Source organism: Diceros bicornis, chromosome 13, assembly GCF_020826845.1.
Source record: "Diceros bicornis minor isolate mBicDic1 chromosome 13, mDicBic1.mat.cur, whole genome shotgun sequence".
Lineage (NCBI taxonomy): Eukaryota > Metazoa > Chordata > Mammalia > Perissodactyla > Rhinocerotidae > Diceros > Diceros bicornis.
In genome coordinates, this window is record NC_080752.1 from 9,484,007 (window position 1) to 9,506,826 (window position 22,820).

General features: G+C 40.7%; 1 protein-coding gene across 2 annotated transcripts in view; it reads right to left on the reverse strand.

Annotated features, from left to right (window-relative positions):
* Positions 1-313: 313 nt before the first annotated feature.
* The window catches only part of ATPAF1 (ATP synthase mitochondrial F1 complex assembly factor 1), a 28,069-nt gene continuing 5,562 nt past the window's right edge, over positions 314-22,820 (reverse strand). The window contains exons 3-9 of one of the 2 annotated variants that reach the window (XM_058552328.1): positions 20,385-20,435; positions 19,730-19,792; positions 16,711-16,761; positions 15,438-15,485; positions 10,673-10,768; positions 8,421-8,528; positions 314-1,249 (exon numbers count right to left, since the gene is read on the reverse strand). In XM_058552328.1, coding sequence (XP_058408311.1) covers positions 1,055-1,249; positions 8,421-8,528; positions 10,673-10,768; positions 15,438-15,485; positions 16,711-16,761; positions 19,730-19,792; positions 20,385-20,435 — 612 coding nt within the window. In that variant the 3' untranslated portion in view covers positions 314-1,054. The remainder of the gene's footprint in view (positions 1,250-8,420; positions 8,529-10,672; positions 10,769-15,437; positions 15,486-16,710; positions 16,762-19,729; positions 19,793-20,384; positions 20,436-22,820) is intronic. The other variant, XM_058552329.1, reaches the window with a different exon arrangement.

Here is a 22,820-nt window from a genome sequence, read left to right on the forward strand (position 1 = left end):
GAGCTCGGAGCCACAGCAGTGACACTACAAACCAAATATGAGTTTCCAGCACTGGAGAGCTCCTTTCTTATTTTTGACATTTCAAATGACTGCTGAGTCCAAAGTTGAGTTTTGATCCAATCAGCCCACAGCACTGACACCATGGACAGCATAGAGCTTAGATTTCACTATTTAGCGTAACAAAGATTGTAAGCCAGACTTTATTTTATTGCTACATTTTCCCCACACCCAATCTGGGAACATTTGCTTCCACTCACTTTTTCACATAATACTGGCACGGCTTAGAGTCGTTTCAAACAAACAAACATGCAAATCTGGGTTGATCCTCTCCTTACAAAAGTGTTGATTTATTTACACTGCACTGATTTACACCTTCCAAATACATAGCTTCTAACAGGCAGAGTTAGAGGAGCAGGTACCACAAACTATGGTTTAAAAATATGCAGGCACTGTACCTGTGTGTTTAACTACATCTGAAATCTACTGATACTCCAAACCAGCTACACTAGAGGCAACTCTGGGGCATCTAGATGAAGTCTTAATCCTGATGGCAATATCTGGTTGTTCTAGAGTCTGAACAGGATATTTGGGTTATGCTTTGGCCAGCCAAGTGGTGCATGGGAAGAGGATGTAAAGCCCACATCTAACTACAGCAGGTCTTCAAGCTTATTATCCCATCAAGAGTTTATAAAGATGAGGAACTAACCATTTGGGAGCTGTGCAGTCAAAACTGTCAAAATGAAAACACACTGTTAACACCGTGTAAAATCAAGTCAACCACCTTGCAGATCCTTAGCTTCTCTGGTTATGATCTCAAACACTTAAAAATGAAAACTCAAGTATACTGGGAGATAATTATCAGAATGTTTGGGTACCTTCATTCCTGAATATCAAGTAATAGGGCTCACCTCCATATTACTTTTTATAATAAGCATATAGGGCAACTCATTAGAGACTGCTTATTAAAGATGCTGAGCTCCCGAGAGTTCAAGGGGGTGGGTGGGCTCTAGACGATCCAGGGCTGAGCAGACTCTGTAAGCCAACCCTTACAGCTCTAAGTCTTATCCTGGTTCTGCACACATTTCAGTTCTGCTCCAAGTCCGCTTTGCTCCAATTCAGCGATGACAGACATATATTTGAACTCATTTGGTCTGAAGTTAAAGGTCTCCACTAACCCGTAGGTCTCTTTCCGATCAGTGGCATAGAAGAGCTGAACTTGGTTGGCAATGCACTGTGCCTCAGCAACGTTCTGTAAGGGAAAAAGAATAGTGAGGTCCTTCCTTCCACAGGGCCACAAAGCTCTATGTCTGAGTCCTGTGGCGGGTGGGGGCTCTCACCGATTCCAGGAAGCTTCCTTGACTCCCCGACATCGCAGGTCTTGGTTAGGCCCCTTCTCTGTGTACCTAAATTACCCCATGCTTACCTCTATATCATACTGTATTGTATCTGTCCTTTTTTCTCTTTTGTCTGTCTTCCCTGGTATGAATTCCTCAAAGTACATGCTTGTTTTACATCCTTGCACATAGTGATATCTGGTGAATGTTTGCTGAATAAATTAATGCATGTTCAAAATTCCCTCTTCATTCAGTTCTTTAGTAACTGTTAAGTATAACTCAAGGGGGAAAAAGAGGAGCAAGTTACCCAGCTCCAAGAACCAGTTTGTGAGTACTAAGTTCTTGACTAACCAGACATACTTTTCAATAAAACCTGTTCCTGATACCACCTCAGTCAGAAAACTAGTGCCAAAGTCACCTGTGTAGTTTTACAATTTGTCCACAAATTCTATGACACTCATCCCTTTGATGGGGGCTAATTTCCCTTTCCTTGAGTGCACGCTGTACTTAGTGACTTGCTTCCAACGAAAGGACTATGGTGGAATGATGGAGAATGACTTCTACTCTTAAGTCACAAAAGACACTGTAGCTTCTGTCTCGCTATCTCTCTTGAATCACTTGCTCCGGGGGAAGTCAGCTGCCACGTCATGAGGACATTCAAGTAGCCCTATGGAGAAGCCAAAGTGGCAAGGAAATGAAGCCACCTGCCAACAGCCATGCAAGTAGGGTCGGAGGTGGATCCTCAAGTCCAATCCAACCTTCAAATGACCGTAGCCCTAGCCGACATCTTGACAGCGACTTCAGAGAGACTCTGAGCTAGAACCACCCAGCTATGCTGCTCCTGAATTCCTGACTCCCAGAAATTGTGAGGTAATAAATGTGTGTTGTTTTAAGCCACTAAGTTTTAGAGTAATTTGCTATGTGGCCTTTTATAACTAACCCACTAGTAAAGCCACAGGGAAGAGAAGGGGCCAACTTCTCTAAAGCTCAGTAGCAGAGAAATGGTGACCAGACCACTCTGTAACAGAGTGGGGTCAGGACAAAGGCTACATTCTTGAAACCTTACAAAAGAATTATCTCAAACAACTCTTACTTTTCTTCCTATACATTCTCTAGTTCTAGCTGGTCAGAGGGACTTACTCATTATCACTGTGTTCCTATGGCCAAAACTCAACCCCAAAAGATAATGGAGAATTCCCACTAAAACTGTCTGTCAAAAGTGTGCTATGTCTAGGGGCTGGCCTGGTGGTGTAGTGGTTAAGTTCAGGCACTCCGCTTCGGCGGCCAGGGGTTCGCGGGTTCGGATCCCGGGCACGGACCTATGCGCTGCTTATCAAGTCATGCTGTGGCAGGCGTCCCACATATAAAATAGAGGAAGATGGGCACAGATGTTAGCTCAGGGCCAATCTTCCTCACCAGAAAGCAGAGGATTGGCAACAGATGTTAGCTCAGGGCTAATCTTCCTCACCAAAAAAAAAGTGTGCTATGTCTAGCTACAGAATGATGAAAACGGTTTATAAATACCATAGGCCGCTTTACCTCCATTCCCTCCTTTGGGGCTTTCAGGTCATTTCTCACAAGCAGGCACTAATCTCTGAGACTGGATCTTCAATCAAAAGCTTTTTTCCAAAATGCTGGCTATTTCAAATTAATAGACTTTTAGAGCTGGAAGGGGCCTCACAGATCACCCAGTCCTCATTTAATAGGCCAGGAAACCAAAGCAGATGAGGTTCAGGGATGGGACCAAGGTCATATGGGCTAGCAAGCGGCAGAGCCAAGACCAGACCTCTCGACTTCCAGGCTGGTACTCCCTCCACTTCACCCTGATTCTGTTTTTGGTGTGCAAGATAATTAAGACTGATCAAGGTTGATAACTACTTCATCAATTTTACCTTTCTTATACTCAAACATGCCTCAAGAGCAAATCATTTCTTTTTTTTTTTTTTTTAATAATTTTATTTATTTATTTTTCCCCCAAAGCCCCAGTAGATAGTTGTATGTCATAGCTGCACATCCTTCTAGTTGCTGTATGTGGGACGCGGCCTCAGCATGGCCGGAGAAGCAGCGCGTCGGTGTGCGCCCGGGATCTGAACCCGGGCCGCCAGTAGCGGAGCACACGCACTTAACCACTAAGCCACGGGGCCGGCCCAAGAGCAAACCATTTCTAAAGCAAGTGCACTGCCATAATCCGAGGCAGATACCACCACTCGCTGAGCACCTGAACTGCAGGGCCTCTGACAACCAACTTTTGTTTCAGGCTTAGGATGGTGGAGGTAGAGGTAATTTTGGCTGTGTTCATTCTAGAACAGTGCTGTTCAAACTGCAGAGCCCTAGGGGTCCTGTGGAGGTGCCTCAGGTCCCTTCACCTCTGTCTCAGCTGTTATATCCTGGGGTTTTACATAGTAAGATTTTCTTTGGATAAAGGGTTCTGACCACTAGTTTGAAGACCACTAGTATAGTGGGTAGGGAGGTAAGACACAGGCAGATATGGGCATCTGTCTCTCATGGAGGATTATGGAAGCCCCCCCCCCCACCTTATTCACCCCCTGCCTTTTGTTCTCTTAAAGTCTCAACATGAAGCAGTAGTCGCCTCCCTTTCCAAGACCCAAGAAGATAAACATATTAATTCCCTGTGCAGCTCAATAAGGAAGTATAGTAACAAACCTGATTCCTCCCCCTCTTTCAATCTTCATAGCTAATCAATTTACCAAGTCCTGCCCATTTTACTCCCTATATATTTCTGGGGTCATTCTCTCTCCTCCATCCCTACTACCACTGCTCTAGTTCAGGTCTTCACTACCTCTTGCCCAGATTATTGCAACTGTCTTCTAAATGATCACACTGACGAGGCTAGAACTAAAAAATGTTTAGGAAGCAAATAATTAAGGTTAATGGTCTTGAAATTCAACTCTTTATGGGTCACTCCCTGTTCAAAACCTTTTAATGACTCGCGTCCTCAGGATAAAGCCAAACCTCTAAACACAACCCACCAAATCTCCTTTTTTATATACCAGTGATACCAAACTGTCTGTAACACCCCAAGTCACTTTATGCCACCTAGCATTTACGTATGCCATTCCCTCTGTCTGGAGCATTTGCCTCCCCCTTCCCCCTTTCTTTATCTGGCTAAAGTCCTGCTCATCTTTGAGGTTCAGCCCAGGTGTCTTCCCCAGAACACTGTGCATGTCTCTATCCTAGCACTTGCTGCATTCTAATGAAATCATCTATTGACACAGACATGGAACCAAATAAGTTTTTTGAATATTCTACTAAATTTTCAGCATTAAAGTTAATTAGTTCAGAAGAAACCTCTAGTTTCCATGTATTTCTATTCATTTGCTTTACTGTATTTGGAAATACCATGACTAAAATGCAAACTCATGCCTGAGTATGTAGGGGATCATATATTTATATTACGTTTCTAGGTTTCCCATCTCTGATTCCTGTATCTCTACAATAAATTCTAACATGTCTAGTTCTGTACTACATTGGAAACTCACAGTCAAGTTGACTTACACAAGGCAAACCTATGTTGTCTGGTATGCTGTTGAATGTTATAAGGCCAGGAGGCAAATTTTAATGATGATGAGAACTGTGCAGCAGTTTGAGACCACTAGAGTGAGGCGGTAAAAATGCCAAAGCAGAAAGGGTCTCTTCTGATCTCTAGAGTCCACTTTTAATAAGGTTTCATGTTGTGCTTTGCCGAAGATCAGAAAATAAAGTACAACTTCTATGCCACTCACTCCTGTGGTCAAATCTTAAACCTCATCATTATCGGTAACTATATCGCCTCCAAATCTCAATTTGAAATATCCACATTTTTTCTACTACTTCCTGTCTTTTAAGCTCACTCCCATTCAAAAATCCTTTAACTCCACTAGGACTCACAAGTCTTACTGTCTCTAACCTTCCTTATGTTTTTACTTCTCTCTTTATCCAGCCTGCATTCCGTGGTCAATAATTATAATCATTCCTTTGCATTCACCTTTAAGTTCCTGGCCCTTGTCTTACTTCATTATACCACTTGGCTAAACCATAATCCTAGTTAAATCCAACTCTCAGTCTTCTCTCTCTGTGCCTGTACCCACACAGCCATTCTCTGCCATATTCCTAGATCACAAGTTGGCAAACACTTTTTATAAAGGGATAGACAGTCAATATTTTAGGCTCTGTGGGCCCTATACTCTCTGTTGCAACTATTCAACTCTCTGTTGTAGAGCTGAAGCAACCATAGATAATATGTAAATGATAAGCATGGCTGTGTTCCAATAAAACTTTATTTACAGACACTGAAATCTGAATTTCATACACTTTTCACAGGCCATGAAATATTCTTCTTTAGTTTCACCTCCCTCCCAAACAGTTAAAGATGTAGAACAGATTCTTAACTCTTGGGCCTTCTAAAAACAGCCAGTGGACTGGATTTGGCCCACAGGCTGTAGTGTGCTGACTCCTGACCTAGATAAGAATTTCACATTTTCTCTTTTCCACTCAAACATCCAACACCTATTCTTCCATCCTCACTTTCAGCTGATCACCTTTCTTTCTTTTCACTAAGCGATCTGGAGAGAACTTCTATAAGCTATCACCACCTCTATCCATTTAACTGTATTTGTGTCCTTATATCCTGGCTTCTCTCCTCTTGTTATATTTCTGGCAAAGATCAACCCCTCATTCTCAGACTCATCCACTCAAAAATACCCCTTTTCTCCCGTTTCTCCTCTATTGTTAGCATTTCCCTCTCCACCGGATCTTTCCATCAGCATACAAATATGTTATTTCTTTCATATTTGTAACAAAAAACACCCTTGTCCCCACTTCTCCTCCTTCAGGTAACACCCCATTCTCTCCCTCCCTTCACTAAAACATCTCTTGAAAGACTGGTTTATGCTTACTCTAATTTCTCTTCCCCTCCTCTCTTCATTGTACTCCAATCATGCTTTTATCCTAGCACTCCTTTGAAACTGTCCTTATAAAGGTCTCCAATGACTTCAGTGTTGTGACATCTAGTAAATTCTCAGTCCTCATCTCATTTGCCCTACCAGCAAGTGAGATGTGGCCAGTTGAGTACTCCCTATTCCTTGAAACATTTTATCTTAGCTTCCAGGGCATTCTATCATCTTTCTTTTCCTCCCACTTCATTGACTGTTTCTTTCACATCTTCTTTGTTGACGCTTCCTCATCTCTCCAGGGATTAGTTCTTAAGACTTCTTCTCTTTTTTATCTTCATTTATTTCCTCAGTGATTTTATTCAGTCTCATGGTTTTATTTTTTTATTTTTTTTGTGAGGAAGATCAGCCCTGAGCTAACATCCATGCCAATCCTCCTCTTTTTGCTGAGGAAGACCAGCCCTGAGCTAACATCTATTGCCAATCCTCCTCTTTTTTTTTCCCTTTTTCTCCCCAAAGCCGCAGTAGATAGTTGTATGTCATAGCTGCACATTCTTCTAGTTGCTGTATGTGGGACGCCGCCTCAGCATGGCTGGACAAGTGGTGCCTCGGTGCGCGCCCAGGATCCGAACCCGGGCCGCCAGTAGCAGAGCGCGCGCACTTAACTGCTAAGCCATGGCGCCGGCCCCTAGTCTCATGGCTTTAAATAAGAATCTGTATGCTGACAATTCCCACATTTATATCTCCAGCCTGGACCTCTCCCTTGAACTCCAGGCTCATATATCTAACTGCCTACTACTTGGATATCTAACAGACATCTCAGATTTAACGTGTCCAAAACTGAGTTCCTGATTTTCTTCCTAAACCTGTTTATTCCTCCTACAATCTTGTCTATTTCAGCTAATGGCCACTCCATTCTTCTGGATAGGATTTTGGGTGACTTCCAGTTAAGTGTGATGGGTGGAAGAATGAAAGAAATGGGGCTGAACAATTTCAGGAATAGAAGACAGGGAAGTAGAGGCCCAAACATGTCCTAGACTTGAGGCTTACTGCTACTGTGAGATATTAGCTGAATGCCATCACTTTTTTATTCCCAATATGCAGCTGGTAAGGGAGAGAGAAAAAATAAGTGGGTGTTGTAACGAAGAATCTCAGGGGGAAGAGGTACTAAAGTGCCCACTATCTTGAGGACATCCTGAACTTAAACCCTGCCAGATAATGAGACTGAAATAAGCAAGGACTAGACAAACAGGTTGTACAGTAACCATAAAACTGCTTCTGGCCGTGGAGATGCAGAGAGAACAAACCAATGGACATCATTACCTATGGGCATATGGTCAATGCTCTATCTCACGGAATGGGAAAAGGAGGAAGGGAAATCACCATGGATGATGAATGCTGTACACGTGAACAGTGGGAAGGAAGATTAAAAGATGGATAACTATTGTAGACTTTGAACTTTTCCCTATACTTAAGAAGCCATTTACTTGTCCACAGTTTCTTACCTAAAACCTCTAGGGCCAGATGTGTCTTAGAGTCAGAATTGTTGGATTTTAGAAAGGTAATAGGGCCGGCCCCGTGGCTTAGCAGTTAAGTGCATGCGCTCCACTGCTGGCGGCCAGGGTTCAGATCCCGGGCGCGCACCGACGCACCGCTTGAGGCCGAGTCCCACATACAGCAACTAGAAGGATGTGCAACTACGACATACAACTATCTACTGGGGCTTTGGGGGGAAAAATAAATAAATAAAGTTAAAAAAAAAAGAAAGAAAGGTAATAAGTGCAGATACTGTAAAACTGTGTATTATGCCACTCCCTATAATCAAACACATAATATTTCCCTAGTAAAATGCATGAACATTCCACACCAAGTCGGATTAATGACTGTAAGTGGCCTAACATCAGTTGAAGGGAAGATTTAGCTACCAAATGAATTCAAGTCAGATGAGGTTTTGTGATAAATTCAGTTATGAAAAAACTTTGTTTTCAGAGCTTTTAGACTTCAAAACTGTGAATAAGTGATTGAAGATCTGTATTAATTTCAACTTGGAAGAGCTTGAACAAGACAAAATTATTGTCAACTTTAAGTAAGAAACAAGTACACGTAGGTCTTGAATTACACCTTTCATGAGCTTTGGCAGAAGAATAATACCTCAGGGCCACATGGTAAATCCAGGGAGGTAAAAGTTGATTCTTACCAGAAATGTGGAATCCCTTTCCGCAGTCATCAGCACTATGCCCTTTTCTTCCTTAAGTTCAGGGTAGTGATATAAAATCAGCTGACTGGCTGCAGCATCCCCTCGGGTCTGTAAGGAGGAACACTTATCAAGGCTCCATAAGGTACCACCACAACAAAACTACAGCTGCAGAGCAATAGAGAGTCTGGAGGAAATTCTGGCTCTTAACAGCCACTTGGGTGGCTAGTGAGTGGGAGGACTGGTTATGTGGGGGGATGGTCAGGCCTGCCAAGGCATGGTGAAACTGACGGTTTGCAGTATTATTTGTGTCTTCAATTGGAAAAGGTTTGGCTTTTTTCCCAGAAAATGTTTACAGTAGGCAGTGAATCTTTCATCATGGCCATATATTTAAAAACAAAACTGCACAAGAAGCTACCAAATCCAGTTCTAAAAAAGCAATATGCCTGTGTAATTGCTACTTTTATGGACTAGTGCATTTCACAGATGAAATCTACCTCCCTTGGCTGGCTCTAAAGACTGAGCTCTTTTAAGCTGTAGCAAACAGCTGGCAGGTTTGCACATGGGCCAGATTTGTAATGTGCAGTTTTAAAATATAATTGGGGTGGGAGGTAGGGGGAAAAGAAGAATGGGAACATGATAATTTCAGGAAGAATGGACAAGGCAGTGGTTACCAGATCTCAGTTCAGACTAAGAAGAGAGGCTGGGTTCAAGGCTAAAGCCTCCATGTAGTGTAGGAGGAAACAACTATACATTCAAAAAAGATCTCTGGGGGGCCGGCCCGGTGGCACAAGCGGTTGGGTGTGCACGCTCCGCTGCGGTGGCCCGGGGTTTGCCGCGGCCCGGGGTTCGCCGGTTCGGATCCCGGGCGCGCACCAACGCACCGCTTGTCAGGCCATGCTGTGGCGGCGTCCCATATAAAGTGGAGGAAGATGGGCACGGATGTTAGCCCAGGGCCAATCTTCCTCAGCAAAAAAGAGGAGGATTGGCATTGGATGTTAGCTCAGGGCTGGTCCTCCTCATAAAAAAAAAAAAAAAAAAAAGATCTCTGGGTTTCATCTCTAAAATTTCAGGAAGAGTCCTTTTAATTTATCAATACTTAATTATTGCTAGGGTACTCTTAATAGTTCAGCCTCTTAATTCTCCCGAACGTACTTCAAATATATTGATCATTTTGATCATAATTATGTTTCTGAATCTTTTTCCTATACTTGTATGTGAGCTTCACAAGGGCAGGGACCTTGTCTAATAGATTTCCAAGTCCTAGCATAGGGCTTTCCAACACAATACCATAATGGTTAAATTCACAGACTTTAGAATCAATAACCTGGAGTCAATCAATCCCAGCTCTACCACTTATTAGCAGTGTGAAGTAACTTCTCTGAGCCCACTTTCTTCTCTGTAAATAGAAATAATAGTATCTATCTCAGGAGATACTTGTGAGGATTAAATGGCATAATGTATATAAAACATCTGGCACATAGTAAGTCTATCAAATGGTTATTATAGTATGTGCCCCATAAATGACTGTTGGATGAATTATAAAATAAAGTGAAAGCTGCCTCCTCATTCTTTCTTTCTTTTTAAGAAACATTTTACAATTTTTGGATACAATCACAAGGATATTGTCACGAGCAAACCCGCATTCTATTTTGCACTCCCTTTACCCCAACTTTAAAGCCATTATAATAATGCTTGTTTTTTTGCCAGATTTGGCCTCCAAATAAAGAATGTCAATTCTAGTGATGACCTAATTTAAAATACTGACTTGTTTTAAAAGCTCCAAATGCTTTGGATTGAATTTCTTAATCTAATATTTGAGAATAAAACAAAGAAAAAGAAAGGAAGGAGAGAAGCAAACAAAACATCTATAGATCGGAAACTATACATGTAGCATCTTGGAAAGTGCTGACCTGGTTAATAAGACACAGGTAAGACATGGAGCTTACCTTAAGGTTAAAAAAGATAACCATCATAACTCACTCATGTTTGTTAAGTGAGACACATGCAGTAAATATCTGGAGAAGAGACAGGAGAGATCCAGAAGTAGTGTGAGAATGTGTTTTGGGGTCTTTTCCAATTTTTAGGTATTGAGTAGGGCCTGGAAAGCTAGCCCAACCATCAAAGTATGATCATTCACAGCAAATACTGCTGGGAGTTAGTAGATATTCTGTGTCCTCAAGCCTCAGTAGGGGCTCACAGTCCCACAAAGGGGCAGGCCTCTTTCCTCTAGGAGATGAGCACAAGCCACCTACCTGAATATTTATAAGTGCAGTGAAGTGGAGTTCAGTACCTGTCCACTGTCCAACAAAGAACTCATAACCTTCCCTTCTTGGTAGTGCACAAAGAAACTGTGGGAAACAAACACACAAGGAGATAGATGAATAAATAAAATCATTTGCTCTATGTCCAACCACCTGTATCATTCACTCTACTTCTTCAATGTTTGGTTTTTAACACATTTTTTAAAATTATGAATTCCTACGTGATAATATAACAAACACACAAATACTTCCCAATCCATCTAAGAAAGCATTAGCGATCCAATTGAAGCTCCAATTGTAACCCATTCTAATCCCATTCCAGAGTAACATCTATCCTGCATTTGGTGTCTGTCATTGTCTTTCAGGTTTTTATACATTTAATGTATAGTATGTGTATATCCATAAACACGAAATAGTACTGGTTTTTTGTTTTTTTTTTGAGGAAGATCGGCCCTGAGCTAACATCCAAGCCAATCCTCTTCTTTTTGCTGAGGAAGACCGGCCCTGAGCTAACATCTATTGCCAATCCTCCTTTTTTTTTTTTTTCCCTTTTTTCTCCTCAAAGCCCCAGTAGATAGTTGTATGTCATAGTTGCACATCCTTCTAGTTGCTGTATGTGGGACGTGGCCTCAGCATGGCCGGACAAACGGTGCGTCGGTGCACGCCCGGGATCGAACCTGGGCCGCCAGCAGCAGAGTGCGTGCACTTAACCGCTAAGCCGCGGGGCCGGCCCGAATTAACTTTTGTTCCAATTATTGTAATCACTTCATATTCTATCATCCGAGGCTGATACTGGAGCATGGTTCTAAACACTAAGAAATAATGAGTTTTATGCTTGAGATGTTTGGAATTGGGGATGAGTGGTGGAGAAGAGAATGTGCCAGAACAAAACAAAGTAAAATCAGTCCAATACGCATTAGTCATGGAATTGTCTTCTTGCCAACCACTCAGGCTCTGTTTTATCATTAGATGAGATAACTTCAGTGCCTATCTCAGAGCTGATCTCTTATCAGGGAAAAAAATTTTCTTTAGAGCTTTATTGAGGTATACTTGAAGTACAATAAGTCGCACATATTTAAAGTGTACAATTAGGGGCTAGCCTGGTGGCGTAGTGGTTAAGTTCACATGCTCCACTTTGGTGGCCCGGGGTTCGCAGGTTTGGATCCTGGGCGCAGACCTACGTACCGCTCATCAAGCCATCCTGTGGCTGCATCCCATATACAAAATAGAGGAAGATGAGCACAGATGTTAGCTCAGGGCTAATCTTCCTCAGCAAAAAGAGGAAGACTGGCAACAGATGTTAGCTCAGGGCCACGCTTCCTCACTGCCCCCCCCCAAAAGTGTACAATTAGATGAGTTTTGACATCTGTATACTGTGAAACCATTACCACAATCAACATAATGAACATATCGATCATTCCCAGAAGTTTCTCCAAAAGTCACTTTGTAATTCATACCTCCCTCTCCCCAACTGTCCCTAAGCAATCACTGATTTGGTTTCTGTCACTACCAGTCAGTCTGCATTTTCTAGAATTTTGTATAAAGGGATCCATAAAATCTGTTACTTCTTTTTGGTTTGGCTTCTTTCACCCAGCATAATTGTTTTGTGATCTATCCATGTTGGTGCATATATCAATAGTTCATTTCTGAACTATTCAGCAATAGTTCATTGCTGAGTATTATTCCATCGTGTATGTATATGTACACAGACACACACACACCACAATTTCTTTATTCATTCACCTGTGATAGATCTGGATATTTTTCAGTATTTGGTTATCACAAATAAAGCTGTTATGAACTTTTGTGTACAAGGCATTGTATGGACACACGCTTTCAGTTCTCTTGAGAAAATATCTAGGAGTAGAATGGCTGGGTAGTAGGGTACGTGCTTAACTTTTAAAGAAACTGCCAGACTGTTTTCTAAAGTGGTTGTGCCATTTTACATTATTACCAGCAGTATATCAGAGTTCCAGTTGCTCCATAGCCTCACCAATACTTGGTATGCTATTCTTTTTAATTTTAGTAATTCTAGTAGTATCTCACTGTGGTTTTAATTTGCATTCCCATTATGACTAATGATGTCGAGCATATTTTCAGGTGCTTATCTGCCATTCCACTTCGTGGGTGAATTGTCTGAATCTTTTGTCCATTTTTTAATTGGGTAGCCTGCCCTCTTATTATTAAGTTTTAAGAGTTTTTAACATATTCTAGATACAAGTTACTTGTCAATATATGTCTTGCAAATATTTTCTTCCAGTTTGTAGCTTGTTTTTTCATTTTCATAACAATGTCTTTTGAAAAGTAGAAAATTTTAATTTTTTTTATTGTGGTAAAATATACATAACATAAAAGTTACCATTTTAACTTCTTTTATTTTTTTCCTGTGAGGAAAATTGGCCCTGAGCTAACATCTGTTGCCAATCCTCCACTTTTTGCTTGAGGAAGATTGTCCCTGAGCTACATCCATGCCAATCTTCCCCTATTTTGTTATGTGGGATGCCACCACAGCATGGCTTGATGAGCAGTGTGTAGGTCCGTGCCTGGGATCCAAACCCGTGAACCCTGAGCCGCCGAAGTGTGAACTTAACCACTACGCCACCAAGCCGGCCCCCCATTTTAATTATTTTAAGGGTACAATTCAGTGGCATTAAGGACATTCCCAGTGTTGTACAACCATCACCACTATCCATCTCCAGAACTTTTTTCATCTTCCCAAACTGAAAATCCATACCCATCAAACAATAACTCCCTATTCCCCTTCCTCCCAGCCCGACAACCCCCATTCTACTTTGTCTATGAATTTGACTACTTTAAGTACCTCATATAAATGGAATCATACAGTACTTGTCTTTTTGTGACTGGTTTATTTCACCTAGCATAATGTATTCAAGGTTCAGCCATGTTGTAGCATGTGTCAGAATTTCCTTCCTTTTTAAGGCTGAATAATATTCTCTTGTGTTTATACCACATTTTGTTTATCCATTCATCTATCAGTGGACACTTGGTTACTTCCAACTTTTGGCTATTGGGGCTAATGCTGCTATGAACATGAGTATACAAATAGAAAAATTTAATTTTGATGAAATCTAATTTATTGATTTTTTTTCTTTCATAGTTTGTGTTTTGTGATGTACTTAAGAAATCTTTGCCAAACCCAAGATCACTAAGATTCAATCTAATATTGTTTTTTCCAGAAGTTACATTTACATCTATGATCTATTTTGAGTTAATTTTTAGATCCAGTGTAAGAGTGGAGGTTCATTTTTCTGCATATAGATATCCAATTTTTTTGCACCATTTGTTGAAGATTATCCTTTTCCAATTTAATTATCTTGTCACCTTTGCTGAAAAACAACTTAGCTGAAAACAACTTAGCACACATATGTTGGTCTATTTCTGGATTCTCTATTCTGTTCACTGATCTATATGTCTATCTTTCTGTAACACCACACTGTCTTCATCATTGTAGCTTTATAATAAGTCTTGAAATCAGTTAGTGTAAGTTCTCTAACTTTGTTTTTTTCAAAATTGTTTTGTTATTTTAGGTCCTTTGGATATCCAAATAAATTTTTATAATCAGCTTGTCAATTTCTTTCTTTTTTTTTTTTTTTGTGAAGAAGATCAGCCCTGAGCTAACATCCATGCTAATCCTCCTCTTTTTGCTGAGGAAGACCGGCTCTGAGCTAACATCTATTGCCAATCCTCCTCCTTTTTTTTTTTTCCCTTTTTTCTCCTCAAAGCCCCAGTAGATAGTTGTATGTCATAGTTGTGCATCCTTCTAGTTGCTGTATGTGGGACGCAGCCTCAGCATGGCCAGAGAAACGGTACGTCGGTGCACACCCGGGATCCGAACCCGGGCCGCCAGTAGCGGAGGGCGTGCACTTAACCACTAAGCCACTGGGCCAGCCCAGCTTGTCAATTTCTTAAAAAGAAATCCTATTGGGATTTTGATTGGGATTATAGTTAATCTAGAGATCAACTGGGGAGAAATGACAACAATATTGAGTCATCCAATCCATGAACACCATTTCTCTCTCCATTTACTTAGATTTTATTTTCTCTCAGCAATGTATGGAAAATTCTTTTGAGAATCCTAGAAATTATTACTGACACCAAGTCAGCTGGTCTACCTCACCTATCCCCTTTCCCTTAGATCTTTTGGCAGCTCATTACTCCAGCAACAATCTCATAATTCCTTTTAGGCACATAATAACCAGGATAGCATGGCCAAAACTGAAAAGAAAACTGCCAATAAAAGAGAAACTTCAAGGAGCTTGAAAATATTAAGGTCTGGGCCGGCCCCGTGGCTTAGCGGTTAAGTGCATGCGCTCCGCTGCTTGCGGCCCGGGTTAGATCCCGGGCGTGCACCGACGTACCGCTTCTACGGCTATGACCTACAACTATCTGCTGGGGCTTTGGGGGAAAAAATAAATAAATAAAATTAAAAAAAAAAAAAAAATTAAGGTCTCAGGTGCTGCTTCCAACATTCACTTATACTGATAGATTAAGATCCAGATCAGAAAAGGCTGAGATGTGTCAGAGAGCTAAAAAGCCAGAGACATACCGGGCCAAACCCACATGATTTCATAAGGCTGAAAATCTCACTTATCAGTACAATCAACAAATAAGCATCTTTGTTAAATAAACAGAGCACTATAACATGTGAGATAGTATGGAGCATGAAGAGATTGGTTAGAGAACATCCTTGTTTGGCAGCATTGATAAGCAATCCTCATGGTCACTGGAAACTTACTGTTGGACAGGACTGAGCCCGGTTCCAGATCAAATCAAACTTCTCTTGCTATAGGTCAGAAGAGAATAAAATCCACAGATAAGAAAACACAAAAGGCCACAATTACATTTAAATTCACCAAGACTGAACTCTATAACTAAAATACAACTAAAACAATCTCTTAAGTTCCATCATTTACAAATCCCTCATATGACAGAGAGGAAAAACCAGACGTATGCTTTGCTGTTCAGTGTCAGAATTATGTGTGAAGAGTAGATACTCCAAATATTCCCAACTCTCCAGGGAACTCTGCCAAGTGTCAGAGACGACAGGTCAGTTAAGTCTGTCAGAGGGAGAGCTAACAAGCCCTGTCCAAATAATGAGTCAATATCAGAGATCTCAAATATCATGAAAAATGCAAATCCTTTTGGCTGTTGAACTCATGAAGGGCAAGGGTATATATGTATAAGAGGCAAAAAAACAAGATAGCAATATTCTCACAACAACCAAAGGGCCTGGCTTTATTTTTCCGTCTATAAGTTTTCCTCCTTAATCTTACACTTACACATGTAGGCTCAGTATATATTTGTATATATTTACATATTTGCTTGATTTAAATTAATCTAAGCTACTTCCTCTTCAGGGAAGAAGAAAAATTAAAGAATTAGCTGATAACCCAGTACATCAAATGCTTTCTTATGGTAGAAGTCAGTAGAAGGAGATTAAACCAAAAGAAAATAGCAGCACCCCTTCCCAGTCACAGATCTCAATGGTCAAGCAGCGGCCAGTGACTATCTCTAAGACAGCAATTTCAAGAAAGGGAAAAAAACCAAGAAAATGCCACTTGCTAAGGGGAAATGCCAGAAAGAGACTAGGAGAAGGCTCCAAGTCAGCTCAGGTATAGGTCACTTACAGACAAGAAGGGAAGAAAGCTATGCTAGAGGCCCTGTCTTAAATTCCAATAGCTCAGTTGGAAAACACCAAAAATAAATAAAAGACTTGGAAATTGGAAGCTTGGAAATTGCTCAGCACATGAACTTACACCAAGTTCCCTTATCAGAGACTTGACTCAAAGCTACATTTCTAAACCAGAGAGAGGGAAAACAAGAACCATAAATACACCATATGGAACATCCAATCTTTGGTACTTAGGGTACAATAAAACCCCTCAGAGCTATAAAGGCAAGTTCTCAAGAGGCAATAAACATAGGAAAAGTAAAGGCAACTGCCTGCTAAGGTTAGAGACCTGACCTTCATATTACAACACTTCCATTTTCCCCTCCAAACTACTTACAGGAATAACCGCATAGACTGTATCTTTTGCTGCAAAATACTGCTGCCAAATCTGTACAAAAAAGAGGGTGTCTATGACATGTGGGTAATCTTTTCAACCTGTGACAAGAAATGGTGACAGCTTTCATTGCTCAGAGTAATATGCTATTTGGTAACAGGGAGGAAAACCCAATGTAATGCTTTTATTACTAGTACATGATTACAAAAAAGATTTAATAGCATCTACTCTTCTAGATGATTAAACTGTAACTCTTAATAACAAATTCCTGTCAGAGAAATGGATTCCATGACCTTGTTAATCATTTTGCTCAAGATGTGCCTTTGGTATAACAGATAAGTTCTTTTTTTCATATCTTCTCTCTTCCCTCCCCAAACCCATACTCCCCAGCCAACTGTGGGCATTCTCAGAAAGCCTGGACATCAGTCATTCAGAACCCAGGGTCTGGAGTCAGGCAGACTGAGATGCAATGCCAGGTCTAATCATTTGCTGGCCATGCGACTTTGGGAAAATTACTGAAAATCTCTAAATAATATCAATATAATCATCAATAAAATAGCAATAATATCAACCTCACAGGACTATTGTGAAGACTAGTTGAATTAATGTAGGTTTGTGCTTAGCACAACAGAATTATAATGCAAACCAGAGCCCAGGTGCTCTGAGAGCAACAAAAAGGCACTTAACCCAAGTAAGGCAACAAGAGCCAGAGGAGGAAGCTGTATCCTGAAGAATGATCAGGAGTCAACTAGATGAACAGAGGCTGGGGAGATAAACAGGTAGAAGATAAGAGAGACATTCTAAACAGAGAATTACAGCATTAGCAAAGGCACAGAAGTTGGGGAAGGCATCATACCCAAGGTGGCACCTGAGTGAGCTGGTGTTAAAGAATGGGTCACCCTCCTTTGGAGTTGCTCTGCTTTGTCAGCATTCCCATTAAAATGGGGGACCCTAACTGGAGACACTAATCAATGTGTGATCTAACCAAAACAGAACACAGAAGGACTGTTATCTCCTAAGACCTGGGCAGATCACTCTATCACTGCCAACATAAGGTTGCTTTGCCTTTTTTTTTGTTTTTTTGCATATCAAAACACTGTCTTCTCATTTTAAGGACAGCATATCCTATTTACTTTTATTTAATTTATATTAGTACATAGTTTATGAATCAACACTGAAATATATGAGACTAAGATATTTCCTAAGATAGTTGACCTTGGTTACTCAAAATTATTTTAACAAACACAAATTTGTATCTAAAATTAGAGGTCTAAATGACATTTGTCATATGATTAGGCCTCCCGGGCCTGGCTTCTCTCTCCCCTAAAGGACGTGCTTGGTCTCCACTTTCCAGTGGCATTTCTTCCCAAAGGCACAGTTTGAGGTCTTCCTGAGACTTTGCATAAGCCTCTATTAACAGAAGTTAGAACCCTCTGCTGTCTTTGTTTTTGTGTCTGTCCTTCGACTGGGCTAAAACTCCTTGAGAGTAGGGGATTCTCTCATTTATTCTGTGTCTGGCACAGAGCCTGACATTTAATAGGTATTCAATAAACGCTTGCTGAATTGAATGATGAAGGATCCAAAGAAAACCCATGGCAAGTGGCACAACTTCCTGTAAAGGAGTATGATGCAGAGTCAAATAGACATGGGTTGAGTCCTAGCTCTACCACTCACTAAGTTACTTAATCTCTAAGTTAGCTTCCTCAGTTGTAAATGGGAAATAATAGCACCTACAAGATGATTATAAGAATTTAATGAAACAGTGCATATGAAGCAGTAAGTCAGTATCTGACACATAGTATACTGCTTTTATTATACTTTTATTCTCTCAATATACCTAAAATATAATTCATGGAACTATAAGGAAAGCCAATAAATAGCTTATTATAGTCTAATTAGAGAGATAAGATTGATAGACATGAAAATTTAAATACCAAAGCAAAGCAAGATATATGGAATGACCAAACAGGCAGGATTTGAATGCTTTGAAGGAAGGTGTCCAGGAAGCTTCCTGCAGAAGGTCTTATAATAATGGAGGACTCTGAATGCCAAGCAAAGGAATATGGGAAATCACTGAACATTTGCAAGCAGGTTACTTACATAATATTTATTTATTTATTTATTATTATTTTTTTTTGTGAGGGAATCAGGCCTGTGCTAAGACCTGCCAATCCTCCTCTTTTTTTTTTTTTGCTGAGGAAGACTGGCCCTGGGCTAACATTCGTGCCCATCTTCCTCTACTTTATATGGGACACCACCACAGCATGGCTTGCCAAGCAGTGCATCGGTGTGGGCCCGGGATCCGAACCAGCAAAGCCCGGGCCGCCGCAGTGGAGGGCGCGCACTTAACCGCTTGCGCCACTGGGCCGGCCCCCATATTTATTTTTATTCACTTATTTAAAAACACAAATATAGTACTTACTCTGTAGCAGGCACTATTCTAAGTGCTTTACAAATATTAACTTGTTTAATTCCCCAAATAACTCTATGAGGTAAGTATTGTTATCATCTCCACTTTACAGACAGGGAAACTAAGGCCCAGAGAGGTTAACTAACTTATCAAAGTCATACAGCTAGTAAGTGGCAGAGCTAGGACTTAAAACAGGCTACTTGGTTCTAGAGTCTGCGTTCTTAACCAATACACTCTGCTTCTCCAAAATGAAAGCACAACTTTAAGACCTCTCAACTGGTAAGGCTATGATAGGGGGAGTGGGAGAAATGAGAGCAGGGAAACCTGTCTAGAAAGGTAATGCAGTAATCCTGGTATAGAGTAGTGATGATCTCAAATAAGATGTGGGCAACAGGAATGAAAAAGAAAGGGGAAATGTGAGTTGATTAGACATACAGGAGTGAGACCAAGGAAGACAAGTTTTCTTATGCCACTGTTTTTCATTTAATTCATCACTTTTGCTTTCTCTTTCTAGAAAGAAGTGTCAGGAAATGTATGCTCCTTTCTACTTTCAGATTTGGCTCACAGAGCACACATTTTCATGAAGTATGCCAACCCATTTTCATTCATTACCTGTTTTATTTCTTCTGCAGTTTTGTCTTTTACCACCTCAATGTTAAAGATTGAACTGAGAGTCTGAAAGAGAAAATAAAAAGCAATTAACACCCACAATTAAAAAAATAAAACAGCTTAACTCTATCTGTAAGCCTTATGGAAAGAAGCATGTCAGGACAGTGAAGCAGATCTTTAATAAGCAGAGAACAAGTATAAGAAAACCTGCATGCTCAGAGAAGCGAGCCCCCAGTCCAGGCAGGGTTTCACAGTTCTATTCCCCGGGAGTATCTATAGGTACTTCCCAAATGCTTCACCTTCACTAATGAGCATTGGTAAGAGGAGAAAGTTTGGTTGTTTACTTCAACTGCTATTCTAGCAGAGGTGGCTCCTTATTTGCAAATTAAATGACAAAGTAAATATGCTTTTATTTGATTTTTTTAAACTACTTCCTATGGAAAGGAAGGGTATCTCTATATTTCCTTCATATTCCCTCTAGCACTCCCAGAACCCATACTATGCTAGGGGTCAAATCAAGGACACAAAAATTCATAGAAATATTTCTCATCTCCACAGCTGGAAAATCACAGAGTCACAGTAAATATGTTCAAATTTGCAGCCTCTTGTTATAGATGTTCCATATGACTTCAGACTTGGATATTTAATAGAAACCTACCTTGTCCTTAGTGAATCCTCTGCTCACAGGCTGTTTCCCCAAAGTGTCTGTCTGAAATACATGATGAGAAAAGATATTAATCTATACTTTACTCATAAGAAAAAGACCACCAAGCTAGGTAAGGTGCCCAATTATCTCATTTAGTAATTCTGTACCTGAGAACTCACTTTTCTCCACTCTATATAGTAACTATACACATTGTTCTAAGAGTTATTGCTTGTGAGACAACTCTTCTTTGACTAACTTTCTTTCTTTTTTTTTTGTGAGGAAGATCAGCCCTGAGCTAACATCCATGCTAATCTTCCTCTTTTTGCTAAGGAAGACTGGCTCTGTGCTAACATCTATTGCCAATCCTCCTCCTTTTTTTCCCCCAAAGCCCCAGTAGATAGTTGTATGTCACAGTTGCACATCATTCTAGATGCTGTATGTGGGACATGGTTTAGCATGGCCGGAGAAGCGGTGCGTTGGTGCGTGCCCGGGGTCCGAACACGGGCTGCCAGTAGCGGAGTGCGCGTTAACCGCTAAGCCACGGGGCCGGCCCTGACTAACCTTCTGAGATACAAAAATGAGAAAGGATTTCTTTGTTAGTAACCACCACTACTACTACTGAGAATCCATTCTATACCTGCCACTATGGATAGGAGGGACTCCTTCCTAGAATGAGGCCTGCTTGGGTTTCCTGTGCTCCGCCCTCTGATCTACTCCACAGTGAGCCACAGAGGAGGTGAGAAATGGAAAGACATATTTTCTAAGGCTGCTTCTTATCTGTGACAGCACTTCTGACAGCAGACATCCTCAGCAGACTATAGAGTCTTTCCCAGTACTAGGTCTTAATAGTCCCTCCATCAAACTAGACTCTCCCTCAAAAAAGGCCAAGAACAACTGAAAGTGATTCTTTTCTCTCCTAGCCCACCTATCTGAAAAGGCCACAGTCAGGAAATCCTATTTCAAGTTGTTTCCGATAGTAGGGATGGGTTGTTCTGAGTCTTCCTCAGACTCAATCTTAGTTCAAGACCAAGCCTTTCAGAGGGAAGGAGTACAATCTACACCTGGGATTCTGAGGCTGAAAAACACTTTCTGCATAAAACCCTGCCTTTCATTACTCTGTGCTTTAATGAATCCAAATCTTTCATAAATGATGCCCATAGAACTCTTACTCACAAATTAGACAAAAGCCTGGTGTAGAAAAACCTACCAGATACACTGTTCTTTTTTTTAAATATTTTTTTATATATTTTTTTTTTTGTGAGGAAGATCAGCCCTGAGCTAACATCCATGCCAATCCTCCTCTTTTTTTGCTGAGGAAGACTGGCCCTGAGCTAACATCCGTGCCCATCTTCCTCCACTTTATATGGGACACCGCCACAGCATGGCTTGGCAAGCAGTGCGTCGGTGTGCGCCCGGGATCCGAACCTGTGAACCCCAGGCCGCGGAAGCAGAGCACGCACGCTTAACCACTTGTGCCACCAGGCCGGCCCCGACTCTGTTCTTTTTGGTCATAATCCTATACATTGGCAGCATCCTAATGCAGCCTTTCCTTCATATGTAAACTGTCTGGAAAAGAAAATGTTGATTTCATTTTCACACCCCTCACCTTCAGGTATATCACGAAAACAAAACAAAACCCTCCATTCATGCAGCTGCATTCACCTTTCAATCACTAAGCTGGGTGTATTCTTTTCCCACAATGTCCCTCCAATCCATTCTTTGTTTCCATTTTCACTTACAGAAATAAAAAATTTAAGCTCCAAATATAAGCTTATTGCATTTTATCTAATTTAAGACATCACTGATCTTAAGAAGTACCATTATTTTATGTATCAGAAAATGATGCCAATTAAATGACATAATACTTTCATATCACATCAATTTTAAGACAATTTTGGAGACATTAAAATATTAAAAAAATGCGGGCTTTAGAACCAATGAAATAAAGTAATTAAAATTATAGTTGAAACTATGTGCCAAAAGTCTCAAGAGCATTTAATAAGAAATTTAAAAGGATACTTTACTACTTCTCTATGGATGCTTAGGAAATCTATGGGGACAACTTTTTTGTTATCACAATAATTGATTGGATGGTGACACCTGCATTTATAGGAGTGGCAGAAGTGCCAAATGAGCTGTATTTTGCAGACGAGTTTTATGTAATGAAGAATTTTCCCTCACCCTACACCACTTTTCCATGTCTAGCCAGATATCCCTGTAGGTGAAAAACCTTTTTATAATTACCTGGGCCTAGAATCTAACTCTGTTTTTCTTTTTTTTTAATACAACTTTAATAAACACTGAATTTTTCAGAAATGCAACTACCACATAACTTGAGAGAAGACTGTACATTGTGGAATCTCATGAGGGTCAGTGATAACAACACTGTTCACGATTTGGAAGTTTTTATAATTACCAACACAACACCTGTGTACCAGGCAGCATTTG